At 38.5% G+C, this 13,870-nt stretch overlaps 1 protein-coding gene across 1 annotated transcript in view; it reads left to right on the forward strand.

The window, feature by feature from the left end:
* LOC123457061 (zinc finger protein 844-like) overlaps positions 1-11,883 on the forward strand; it is a 73,249-nt gene extending 61,366 nt beyond the window's left edge. Inside the window, exon 4 of the mRNA XM_045141155.1 lies at positions 11,777-11,883. Within this exon, the coding sequence (XP_044997090.1) occupies positions 11,777-11,883 (107 nt within the window). The remainder of the gene's footprint in view (positions 1-11,776) is intronic.
* Positions 11,884-13,870: the final 1,987 nt, after the last annotated feature.

Genomic DNA, 13,870 nt, shown 5'->3' on the forward strand with positions numbered 1-13,870 from the left:
ACAATGAGTGACTGCTGACCTCATAACCTGCAAGCCCAAAGCGAAATACTAGCAACCCCACTGAGGATAGTCTGCAGTACACTGGAAATGATGGCAAAACACACTATGTGTCTACGCAAAGCTACTACTTAGAAAGAAAAAAAGACAGACAGAAAGAAAGAAAAAAAGAAAGGATGGAAGGAAGGAAGAAAAAATAAAATAAAACTGGAGAGCTGGCTTAGGGGTTAAGCTGCTTGACTGTGAAGGCTGAGAACCACTGTTTGATTTCCTCAGGACCCATGTAAGGGAGCTTCACAAGGTGACACAAGCATCTGGAGATTGATGGCAGTGGTTGGAGGCCCTGGTGTTACCAATGTCTCTCTTTATTTGCCTCTCGAGCTCTCTCCCTATACATATATAAATAAATAAATGATTTTTTTTTTGAAAAAAAGAATTCTAAGTGAACAAGGCATAAATGGTTGAATTATATTTCAAAAGTATAAAATATTGCAAATAGGTTAACTATGAACAACATTGGAGAAGGAATGGGGTCATTTCTCAATAGAATCACTGCACATTCATGGTAGGAAGTTTTCTGTTTGGAGGTTTCACTCCCACAGCATTTGTAAACATGAAACAAAGGCAAGTGAGAACATCATCTGCATTGTGAGTAATCTGACAAGGTCTTCTATTTTATGTTTCTGACTTTTAAAACTTTGTTGAAAGGCCAGCAGTTATGGCGCTTACATGTGAACCCTAAGGACACATGTTCTATTCCCCAGGACACATGTAAAAGTTAGTTGCACAACTTGACACAGGAGTCTGGTGTTAATCTGTATTGTCTAGAGATCCTGGCAAGCCCATTCTCTCTATCTGCCCCCAGCCCACCTTAATCTCTATGAAGTAAATAAAAATTATGGAAATTTATTGTAAAGCTTATAGCCATGTATCAGGCATGTTGATCATATTCCCTCCCATTCACTTCTCTGATTTTCCTCCCAATCTCATCCAACCTCTTCCTCCCAACAAGACCGCTTCCACGCCTATTACTATAGTTGTGACCCACTGACTTTCTCAGAGGTTGTTTGCATGATCAGCCTAGGGGTTAAGTTACTGAAGTATGGAGAACAGAACCAGTGTCTACACTACTGAAGTAGCTTCTGCCCCTCCCCAGCAAACACTTACTGGATAAATCTGCAGGGTGGGATATGGCCAAAGAGCTCTTCCCCACTCTGTGATGGAAAGGTGATGGCCTAATTTTGTACTGTAAACCACTGTGCTGTGAGTTTATGAGGGTAATGACCCAGTCATGACCAGAGGGCCATGTTTCCCAGCACCTCATCTAACAGCTCTCATTTTTTTACTTATTTTATTTTTCTCAATTTCTTAAAACATTTTCCATGTATACCCTCCCATGGAGTGAGCCTTCAATCCAATTGGAGGGCAGTTGGTTTCCACCATGACAGATGTACCACTATCATACCTGTTGACTCATTTGGCCTGGCTGGCCAATTATAAGGCTTGCAGTGCCCACTGTTGAGATTCTTCACTGGTGGTATCTCCTTCTCCCATTGCACTGCATGTAAAATGGCTTCTTCCAATTTTCTGTCAGCTTGTCTACATGGAGGAGGTTATCAGCTAAGTTCCAGAAGGATTTCATAGGGGCCTTGCAGTCCATGTATGTGGGGTCTTCAGCAATAGGGTTTTACCATTGATTCCTGGTGGGAAACCAAGGGCCTCAGCAATAGTCTATAATGTTTTGGGGGCATAAAGGACCTCCCTGACCAACAACTAGAGAGGAAGGTATCCCATCTCTGTCACTGAAATTTTCTAGCAACAATTTATGGTTCCTGAGGGTTCCATTGTCAAAAATCAAGAACTCCATATGATTTATTTATATCCTATTAGATTTTCACTAGCAGTCCCTCCACTTTCCTTTACTCAATCTCCTCCCCTAACCTCACTTTGACACTTTTTACCCCAGTTAATCTATACTTCCTACATATATACAATATCAATCTATTAAGTACCCTCCTCCCTTCCTTTCTCTTCACTTCATATCTCTTTTTTACGGACCTCGGCTGCTGATTTTCCCAATCATCTGTAGCTAGGATCCACATATGAGGGAGAAAATATGGCACTTGGCTTTCTGGGCCTGTGTTACCTCACTTAGTATAATCCCTTCCAGATCCATCCATTTTACTGCAAATTTCATAACTTTATCTTTCTTTACCGCTGAGCAGAACACCAATGTATAAATGTGCCACATTTCATTATCCACTCATCAGTTGAGGCACGCCTAGGCTGGTTCCATTTCACAGCTATTATAAATTGAGCAGCAATAAACATGGTTGAGCACATATTTCTAAGGAAATGAGATGAGCCCTTGGGATATATTCCCAGGAGTGGTCTAGCTGGGTCATATGGTAGATCAATCTTTAGCTGATTTAGGAACCTCCACACTGTTTTCCACAATGGCTGGACCAGATTACATTCCCACCAGCAGTGTAGAAGGGTTCCTCTTTTTCCACATCCCTGCCAACATTTATTATCATTTGTTTTCATGATGGTGGCCAGTCTTACAGGAGTGAGATGGAATATCAATGTAGTTTTAATATGCATTTCCCTGATGACTAGGGATGTAGAACATTTTCTTAGATGTTTATATGCCATCTCTATTTCTTCCTTTGAGAACTCTCTATTTAGCTCCATAGCCCATGCTTTTTAAAATTTGCTCGTTTGACTTCTTATTATTTAACTTTTTGAGTTTTTTCTATATCAGAGATCAATATCCTCTATCAGATATATATCTGGCAAAGACTTTTTCCCATTCTGTAGGTTGCCTCTTTGCTTTATTCACAGTGTCCTTTGAAGTACAAAATCTTTGTAATTTCTAGCAGTTAATCTGTGTTTTTTTTTTTTTTTTTTAACTGAACAATAGGGATTATATTCAGAAAGTCTTTGCCAAGACCAATATGCTGAATGGTTTCCTGTTGAATGGTTTCCTCTACTTTTTCCTATAGAAGTTTCAGAGTTTCAGGTCTGATGTTAAGGTCTTTAATCCATTTGGACTTAATTCTTGTTCATGGAGAGAGAGAAGAATCTATTTTCCTCCTTCTACAGATACATATCCAGTTTTCCCAACACCATTTGCTGAAGAGGCTGTCTTTTCTCCAATGAGTATTTTTGGCATTTTGATCAAGTATCAGGTGACTATAGCTACCTTGACTTGCATCTGTGTCCTTTATTATGTTCCATTAATCTATGTGTCTGCTTTTATGCCAGTACCATGCTATTTTTGTTACTTTGGCTCTGTACTATAGGTTAAAATCAGGGATGGTGAAACCACCAGCCTTAGTTATGTTGCTCAGTATTATTTTAGAGATTCAAGGTTTTTTGTGATTCCAAATGAATGTTTGGATTTTTTTGTTCTCTTTCCATAGAGAATGTTTTTGGAATTTTGATGGGGATTTCATTAAATGTGTAGATTGCTTTTGGTAAGATTGACACTTTCACAGTATTAATTCTTCTAATCCAGGGGAAAAAAAAAAAGGAATGTTTTTTCCATTTCCTAATGTCTTCTGCAATTTCTCACTTGAGTGTTTTAGAGTTTTCATACTATAGATTCATTACTTCCTTGGTTAGATTTATTCCAAGCTACTTTATTTTCTTTGATGAAATCGTGAATGGGAGTGATTCTTTGATTTTTACCTCTGTGTGTTTGTTGTTAGCATATAGGAAGGCTACTTACTTTTGTGTATTTATTTTCTATACTGCTACATGGCTGTAGGTGTTTACCAGATCTAACAGTTTACTAGTAGATTCTTTCGGGTCCTTTATAAATAGAATCATGTCATCTGCAAGTAATGAAAACTTCAACTCTTTCTTTCCAAGTTGTATTCCTTTTATATGTTTCTCATGCCATATTGCTATCGCTAAGGTTTCTAATACTATATTAAATATAGGTGGGGATGTGGACACCCTTGTCTTGTTCCTGATATTCGTGGGAAAGCTTCCAGTTTTTCCCCATTTAGTAATATGTTGGCTGTAGGCTGGTCATAAATAGCCTTTATTAGATTGAGATATGTTCATTCTATTTCCAGTCTCTGTAGGACTTTTATCATGAAGGGATGTTGGATTTTGTCAAATGCTTATTCTGTGTCTAATGATATGATCATGTGATTTTTGTCCTTCAGTCCACTTATATAATGTATTACATTTATTGATTTGTATATATTGAACTATCCCTGCAACTCTGGAATAAAGTCTACTTGGTCATGGGGAATGATCTTTCTGATGTATTCTTTTATTCAGTTTGCCAATATTTTGTTGAGAATTTTTGCATCAATGTTCATGAGGGAGATTGGTCTATAATTTTCTTTCTTTCTTTTTTCTTTTTTTTTTTTTTTTGCTATCTTTGCCTGCTTTTGGTATCAGGGTGATGCTGGCTTCATAGAAAGAGTTTAGTAGAATTCTTCCTTTTTCTATTTTATGAAAAAGCTTAAGAAGCAATAGTCTTAGCTTTTCCTTGAAGGTCTGGTAAAATTCAGCAGTGAATCCATCTGGTCCTGGGTCTTTTTTTAGTTTGGATCTCCATGCTTGTCATAGGTCTATTTAAGTGATTCATCTCATCTTGATTTAATTTAGGTAGGTCATATAAATCAAGGAAATCATCCATTTCTTTCAGAATTTGATACATTGTGGAGTATTTGCTTTTATAGTATGTCCCTATGATTTTTTGAATTTCTTTGGCATCTGTTGTGATGGTGACTTTTTCACTACAAATTTTATTAATTTGTGTCACTTCTCACTTTCTTTTGGTCAGATTTGCTAAGGGTTTATCAATCTTATTTATCCTTTCAAAGAACCAACTCTTTGTATCATTGATTTTGTTTGTTTGTTTGTTTCTATTTCATTACTTTCTTCCCTAATCTTTATTATTTCTTCCCGTCTGCTGATTTGGGGTTTGCCTTGTTCTTCTTTTTCCAGGGCTTTAAGGTGAAGCATTAGGTCATTTATTTGTAACCTTTCTAATTTTTTAATAAAGGCACTAAATCTATAAGTTTACCTCTTAGGACTGCCTTCATTGTGTCACAGAGATTTTGTTATGTTATGTTCTATTATAGTTTGACTCTGTAAATTTTTTGGTTCCTCTCTTGATTTCATCATTCACCCATTCATCATTTTGTAGGGTGTTATTATATTTCCATGATTTTGTGGATGCTCTATAGCCTTTGTTGCTATTGATTTGTAGCTTGATTTCATTGTGGACACATAGAATGCAAGGCATTACTTCAATTTTCCTGTATTTGTTAAGATTTGCTTTGTGTTCTAATATATGGTCTATTTTAGAGAATATTCCATGTGCTGATGAAAAGAATGTGAGCATTTGGATAAAATGTCCTGTAGATATCTGTTAGGTCCATTAATGATCTTAATTAGTTCAGATGCATCCTTGTTCTTTTTTATTCTGGGATGGCCTGTCAATTGATGAGAGTGGGGTCTTGAAGTCATCCACTATCACTGTGATTGGTGTTATCTGTGACTTTAGTTCTAATAACATTTGCTTGATGTATTTTGGGGCCCCCATGTTGGGTGCATATATGTTTAGGATTGTAATGTCCTCCTGTTGGAGGGTGCCTTTAATCAATATAAAGTGATCTTCTTTATCTTTCTTAAGTAATGTGGGACTGAATTCTACCTTATCAGATATTAGGATAACAACACCTGCTTGTTTTCTAGGTCCATTTGCTTGAAACACTGTTTTCCAAACTTTCACCCTAAGATAGTGTCCATCCTTTGTAGAAAGGTTGGTTTCTTGGAAGCACCAAATTGAAAGATCCTGCTTTTTAACCCAGTCTGAAAACCTATGTCTTTTGGTTGGGGCATTGAGGTCATAGATATTAAGAGGTATTTTGAAATTTGTGTATTCATTTTTACCATTTTCTGTGTAGTTCTTCCAGTTTTACCTCTGCTGTCTTTCGTTAACTAGTAGTTGAGTATTGTTTGTTATTTTCCTGGTTCCTTATATGCGTGCTTTCCTTTTTCTTCAGCATGGAGGATTCTTTCAAGTATTTTTTGTAGATCTGGTTTTGTCTTTAGTCCTTTAGCCTGCTTTTGTCATGGAAGTCCTTATTTCTCTGTCTATTTGAGTGGATATCTTTGCAGGATAAAGTAACCTTGGTTGACAGTTGTTATCTTTCAGAACTTGGAATACAACACTCCATGCCCTTCTGGCTTTTAAAGTTTGTGTTGAGTAATCTGCTGTAATCCTGATAGGTTTGCCTTTGTAGGTAACTTGATTTTTCTCTCTGACTGCTTTCAATATTTTTTCTTTGGTTTGTGTGTTTGGTAGTTTAATATGGCGAGGAGAGGTTCTGTCCAGGTGTTGTCTGGCTGGGGTTCTAAAGGCTTCCGGTATCTGCACCGGCACTCTTTCCCAATTTGTGGGAAGTTTTCATCTATGATTTTGTTAACGACACCAACTATGCCTTTGGAGTGAAATTCTTCTCTTTGTCATATGCCCTGAATTCTTATATTTGATCTTTTCATAGTGTCCCAAATATCTTGAAATTCCCACTCATACTTTTCCTTATGTTTGTCTTTCTCTTTGTTGGATTGTATTAGATCTGCCACCTGGTCTTTTGGTTTAGATATTCTGTCCTCTCCTTCATCCATCCTACTGGTGAGATTTTCTACAGAGTTTTTTTTTTAATTTAATTAGCTTTGTTCGTTATTGCTATTAATTCTAACTGGTTTTTCTTTATTATTTCTATTACCTTATTTATGCCTAGTATTGATCTCTTCGTTTCATTAAATTGTCATCCTCTGTCTTCTTTGCTTCCTTTTATTTCTTCTTTTGAGTTCTTTGAACATATTTGTAGTAATTCTTTTGAACTCTTTCTCAGGCTTTTCCTCTACCTTGTTCTCACAGGAGGTCATTTCTGATGCATTAATACTTTGTGATAAATTTATATTGTCTTGATTTTTGGTGTTTCTTGTGTTACAATGTATATATTTTTGCATCTTGGCTTGTTTAACGATTGGATTTTCTAGTTAGCTTTATATTATGAGATGTATCAATATACCTGATGTTATATATCTTTTGGGTAGGAGCTTAAGGTGCTAGTTGTGACTCTGAAGTTACTTCAGGTGTCGGGGTGCCTGCTATGAGAGTATTCAAGTAGTCTAAGTGGAACAAAATATAGACAGATTCTAAAATTTAACTATACAATGTACACATTCAGTGCACAACAGCACATTGTATATATCCAAGAGTTGGTATTATGACAACCAGATCCTCTGTCTGTCCCTTAGGCTGTGTGGTGCCTCACTCACTCCCTTAATCCTGACAACAAGGCAGTTAAGGTTTTTGGTCTGTAGAGGGTTCCAAGTCAGCTTGTGTCCAGGTGAGACCCTTTCTTACTGTATAACAGAAGAGTAAAAAACAAAGCCACTATAATTCAACAACTAACAAATAACAATCCCAAAATACAGCTTATTTAAGAATTCCAAATCTGACCAATCATCCTATTTAACATATAATTTATCTTGATATGGAAGGTGCAATTAGCACTTCTGTTTCAGACATATATACCAGGTTAGTTAGGTGGGTACTGACCTGGTGTAATCCAGTTACCTTTTGGGATGATTTTGGTGTCAGTTGCACTCTTGATTGGGTCCCTCTTTGGTGCTCTGTCAGTTCATGTAGGAGGGCCCAGGTCCCTGAACCTCTGCTTTGTTCCTGGGGGTTGGGCACTGGTGGTGGGGAAGGGAAGGGAGCCCATGCTGCTCTAGTTCGCCTGCTGTTCCACATATTTTTCTACCTTGTGGTCTGCCCCTTCCTTGTTCACTGCCCTTCTCCTTTCATGTTTCTAAGTTTGCAGAGGGCTCTGGTGAGAGTGGAAAATCCCCTGCCTGGCTTTTCCTGCTGCTCAAGGTAAGTGCCACCACTGTGGTCTGGCACACAGACCTGCCCTGCAGGAGGCAGTTCTGCTGGCCTGTTTGGGCTCTGGATGCTCTGTATATCTTCTACCTCTCCACTGCTGTTTCAATTTCCTATACATCTCACTTTTTAGTAAAAGTATGTATTTGGCTGGGGTTGTTTTTGGCTTTTTCCTCCCTAGGCTGCTTTGGCATGGTCCCTACCTCGCCATCTTAACTGGGAGTCTCTGATGATTTATCCTCCAGCTCTTAACATTCTTTCTACTCATCTTCTGTGATTCTCTGAGCCTTAGAAGGGGAGATAGAGAAGTGCTACTTAGGGGCGAACACTCCACTGTCACTTCTTCTCAGCAATTCTTTTTTAGCTCTGGAAAGGATCCCTTAATTTGCATATGATTTGTATATTAAGCTGCATTTGAATGCTGCCCTTTCTGCTGTGTTCCTGGATCAAGGACTGTGTTCTCACTGACTAGCATCCTTGTTCTCTCTACACTGTACATCACAACTTTCTTCAGATGTCACCAAGAACCAACTGAGCCTTTTTTTCTTGAGAGACTTCAATCCCTGTCCAAAGGGTACAGAAATGAGGAAGTGTTGCATAACAAGGGATTAGAGAAGCATGCTTTCAATTCTGCTACGCATTGAACATAATCTAAATAGAATTCAGTGCTGAATAAATACGGGTAGAATCCTTCAGAAGTAGAATGTACCCTTAATTACACTCTGAACAGACAATTGTAGAAAATTAGTATGCTGATTATTTTCATTGTTTCCTTATATTGTCCAGGACAATCTAGTGAGTGTAATGGCAATGCTGGGTAGTAGCATAACTCAATTAGAATTATAGATTCACTACAAGATTCTTGCTTGGATTTTCTAATATTCTGTGGTCATGTTGGTTTTGAAAGTCCAACTTTATGTGCCAGCAGAGTAGTAGCTCTTGTACTCCAATCTGACCACCAAAGTAATCATAGATGTTGAGCTCTCCTGCTACTGAAGTATTCCAGTGGGCTGCATGCAGCATTTTAGTGGCAATTTCTAAAGTTCCACTGAGCAATATGCAAAATGAAGTGTGGGGACTGAAAGAAACATGTACCATTATAAAGTCCTAATCTCTAAGTGTGTGTATTGCTCTACACCATGAAGCCTATCAGCTGGGAGGTTGAGATTACTCTGTTGAAATGAGTTCCAGCTCAGACTGGGACTGATTCAGACCCTGCCTTATAAATCAAAGGGGAAAAAATTAAAAAAAAAAAATAAAAACTTAAAGGCCACAAGAGTCTGGAAGCATTAAAGGCAATAACAGTAAACCAGAAAATATATCTTCATTGAGAATGTTAAGCCAAACAAGAATATGTTACCCATGCCCGGCCCTGACATAAAGAGTTAAGCATTTCCAGTACAGGCCTATGTGTCTGCATTTTTGCCATTCAGCCTTTGGGGGTGGCTTCCAGTCTTACCAATGACGAGTGCCCAGATCCCTCCATTTTGTGCTGTGAATCTTGTGCTCTGATCAGCTGTGCTGGATGCCCTGTTGCCAGAAGCTGAATGCCTCCGCTGGAGGTTAAAGGTTCTGTCAGTTGGAGGAAAGGAGAGGACAGGAAGCCTCAAATTGTAGTGTAACTGCTCAGCCTCTTCTGATGCTGTCTCTCCTTCAGATTTCATGACTTTGCAAGGAGGCTGATGAGGTTGTAAAATCCCCTTGTTTAGTCTGTGGTCCTGCAGCTGAATGCTGAGCTGGCACAAGGATCCACATGGTTTCAGCCACATGGCTTCACCAGCTCCTAGATGGAATTCTGGCCATTTTCTTGTTTTCTGATAGATCTTATTGCCTTCTGCTTCTCTGCTGTGACAGAAAAAAAGTCCTATATGTAATGTATATGTATTCAGGAGTGACCAACATCATGGACACAACCCTAAGGCAAAGTTGGAAGCTTTTATTCCGTGAAACATAAACTGCCATGACTGAGTCTCAGAGCTGAGCACAGCAAACATGAAATTCCAGGTAGTATGCTGTATAGGCTTCTTCAGGTGGGGGAAGAGGAAGAGGGGAAAAGTTATAGAAAAAGTGTCTTTAGGAGAGATCTAAGATAGCCAGTGTGTGAGACCAGAACAGTGACCACAACATAAGGGAACAGAAAACCTAGATCTGGGGCATTGTTAGGCAAGGAAGGAATAATGGCTATGCAGTTTCTTCTGGAATGTGGATGGCCCACTTCCTTATGTCTGTTGCCATCCTGCTGCCTTTGATGACCCCAGTTTGTCCTGATCTAACACTATACACCCTCAGTTTTCATTCAGAGTGTACTTTGTTTGCTGTGGTTTTGCTCAAGTCCCTACCTAGAGTGCATTAGTGTGACTCCTGTGCAGCCATTTTACCCCAACAGCCTCCCATGCAGTCATTTATCACTATCAGCCGCCTTCCCCCTTTTTTGAGAAAGAAAGACAGTTGAACTCCAGTTGCTTGTGCCACCTAATTGGCATCAGCAACCTTGTGCTTGGCTCATGTTTGTGTGTCTGGCTTATGTGGGATCTAGAGAGTTGAGCACGTATCCTTATTACATATATGTGTGTGTATTGTGTGTGTATGTATATATGTATTATTTTTAATTTATTTGAGAGAGACAAATGTAGAATAAATATATGGGTAAAACAGGGCCAATTGACTGTGCAATTATGCTCCAGATTCTGGTGCCATTTTGGATTTGTATATATATGGGCTCTGGGTGATAGAACCTGCACTGAGAGGATTTAAAGGCAGTGTCATTAACCTCAGAGCTATCTCTGTGTTTATTTGTGTCACAGCATCTCTCACTGGGCTTCGAGCTCATGAACTCTGCTAGACTAGCTAGCCAGCCAGCCCCAAGGAGCCTCCTGTCTCCACCTCCTCAGTACTCTGGATACAGGTGCACACTGCTCTTCATGGCTTTTTAAAACATGCGTTTTAGGAATCCAAAATCTGGTCCTTATACCTGCGTAATATGCAAGTTCCTGACTGAACCAGCACTCTATCTCCAGCATCTAGATTTTTAATGGTATAAAATGCAGAGTAAAGGGCTGGAGAAATGGCTCAGTGTTTACAGGCACTTGTTAACAAAGCCTAATAGCCTGCATTCAATTACCCATAGAAAGCCAGATGTGAAAAGTGGCATGTGCATATGACTTTAAGTTGCAGTAGCAAGAAATGATGCCATGCCCATTCTTGCATTCTCTGTCTCTCTCTTTCTCTCTCTCCTTGTCTGTTTCTATCTTCCTCTCTTAATCTATTTTTCCCTCACACTAACATTCCCATTCTCACACTTGCCCTCAAATACATAATTAAACAAACGAAAAACACATTTATAAGAAAGTGTAGATAGAGTTCAAGAGATGGCTTAGCAGTTAATGTGCTTTCCAACAATGGCAGGTGAATCAGCTTTCATTCCCCAGGACCCATGCAAGGCAGAGGTACAAGGTAGCACAAGTGTCTTCGGTTTGTTTACAGCAGCTGGAGGCACTAGTGTGCCCTTTCTTCTCTACCTGCCTTTTTTTCTCTCTCTTGCAAATAAATATTCTTTAAAGAGCAGACATTTTTTTTTTTTTTTTTTGAGTGTGGTCACTGTTTTATTCTACTGGCATCCAACCCAAATATTATTAGCTCACTGTGGTTTTCTTTTTTCTTTTTAAATTTCTTTAGAAGTGTATCTTTTTCAGATTAATTTTTTAATATTGGGGATGTCAGGTGACCTAGGAGTATTTAAGCCTACTCTTGTCTGGCTAAATACTTATATTAGTCCCCCAAATCTACCCGAAAAGCACTGCACTAAATGTTCATCTTCATATGTTAATGCTACTCTCATTTTGTTCCTTTTAGATGACAGTGACAAATGGGATGAACCAAAAGGCAACATAGTGCTGGGAAGTTGTGATGGAGAACAGAAGCATGTCAATCACTCCCTCCATGACCAGGTTACATTGTGAAAGATGAGGTGGAAGGGAAGTAAGAGGCAAAGAAAGGGCACCACACCTTACAATGCAACTGCTCACTGTCTGGCAGTACATACACAAGATCCGTACGATAGGAGAAAAAGATGATGACATCAAATAAAAGAGTGCCTAATACAGAGAGGGAGTTCATATGATTGAGAGCAGAATTGTGAAATGGAGAAAGGGAGAGGAGAGGGAAATATTAAGGTTTGTTCTATGTAAGTATAGAATTTGTCAATATAAAATAAAATGCTATGGACAACACTGCACAATACACAATATAATTGTAGGGAAATGCTTCCTAAAAAAAAAAACCCACACTACCACAGGAAAATAGACAGGAATTCAAGTGGGACTTCAAAAAACTAAATGGTGATTGAACAGACATACATAATATCAACAAACTCACGAGACAACCCAAAGAATAGGAGAAAGTATGGAGCAACTATACCTCTGACAGAGGCATAATATCTTGAAAGTACAAAGAACTAAAAAAAAAAAAAAAAAAAAAATCTAAACAACAAAATCCATATAACCAAACAAAATCGAGGCAAACAATTTAACAGAGAATCATCAAAGGAAGAAATTCAAATTGACAATACACACTTAGATGTTCAACATGTTTAGTCATCAGAGAAATTCAAACCACATCAACCTTGATGTTCCATCTCACACCAGTCATGATGGCATTCATAAAAAAAAAAGAAAGAAAGAAAGAAAGGCAATATATGCTGGTGATCCTGTGCATCTGGCGGGTGGGCAAGATCATCCTTACCCACTACTGTTGGCAGTGCAAAGTGGTACAACCTACCATTTGAATCATCTGTACCGCTCCAAGACAAATAACATAAAATTCACACTGTTTATTAGAGAGCTATATGCTGAGCTAAGTTTGAAGGTGTTATATTCAAAAAAATTGGGAATAAACGAATAAATTGATAATGAAAATGTGGTGCATTTATGCAATAGAATCCTCCATAGCTGTAAGTAAAAATAAAATAAAAATAAATGCAGGAAAATGAATAGTGTTTGAAAAACTATCATCCTAAATGAAGCCACAAAGCACAGAAAGACACATGCTGGATGTTCTTTCTCATATGTGGGACCTAAACGAGATCAGCCAGTGATAAATATAAATGGGAGAAAGCATCAGCAATATGGACCTACGACCAGAATGAAGCTGGGCAGAGGTAGGAGGATTGTTGTCAACTTGAGGCCAGCCAGAGAGCACATAGTGAGTTCCACGTCAGGCTAGGCCAGCACAAAACCTTAATGACAACAACAACAAAAACAAAAATATTATAAAATCAAAAACAAAATTAAAGCCCGACATGTTGGTGCATGCCTTTAATCCCAGCAATTGGTAGGCATAAGTAGGAGGATCGCTGTGTGTTCAAGCCCATCCTGAGATTACATAGTAAATTCCAAGTCAGCCTGGGCTAGAGTGAGACCCTACCTCAAAAAAACAAAAAGATAAGTAAGTGCATGAATAAATAAATAAAATAAAATAAAATAAATAATAATCTTACCAATATGAAAACAAATGATCATAAATGTTGGTGGGGATGTGGAAAAAGAGGAACCCTTCCACACTGCTGGTGGGAATGCAATCTGGCCCAGCCATTGTGGAAATCAGTGTGGAACTTCCTAAAACAGATAAAGATTGACCTACCATATGACCCAGCTATAGCACTCCTAGGCATATATCCTAAGAACTCATCTCATTTCCTTAGAAGTACATGCTCAACCATGTTTATTGCTGTTCAATCTATAATAGCTGGGAAATGGATCCAGCCTAGATGTTCCTTAACTGATGAGTGGATAATGAAGATGTGGCACCTTTATACAATGGAGTGCTAGTCAGCAGTAAAGAAAAATGAAGTTATGAAATTTGCAGAAAAAATGGATGGATCTGGAAAGGATTATACTAAGTGAGGTAACCCAGGCTCAGAAAGCCAAGCGCCAAATGTTCTCCCTCATA

This window comes from Jaculus jaculus, chromosome Y, assembly GCF_020740685.1.
Source record: "Jaculus jaculus isolate mJacJac1 chromosome Y, mJacJac1.mat.Y.cur, whole genome shotgun sequence".
NCBI lineage: Eukaryota > Metazoa > Chordata > Mammalia > Rodentia > Dipodidae > Jaculus > Jaculus jaculus.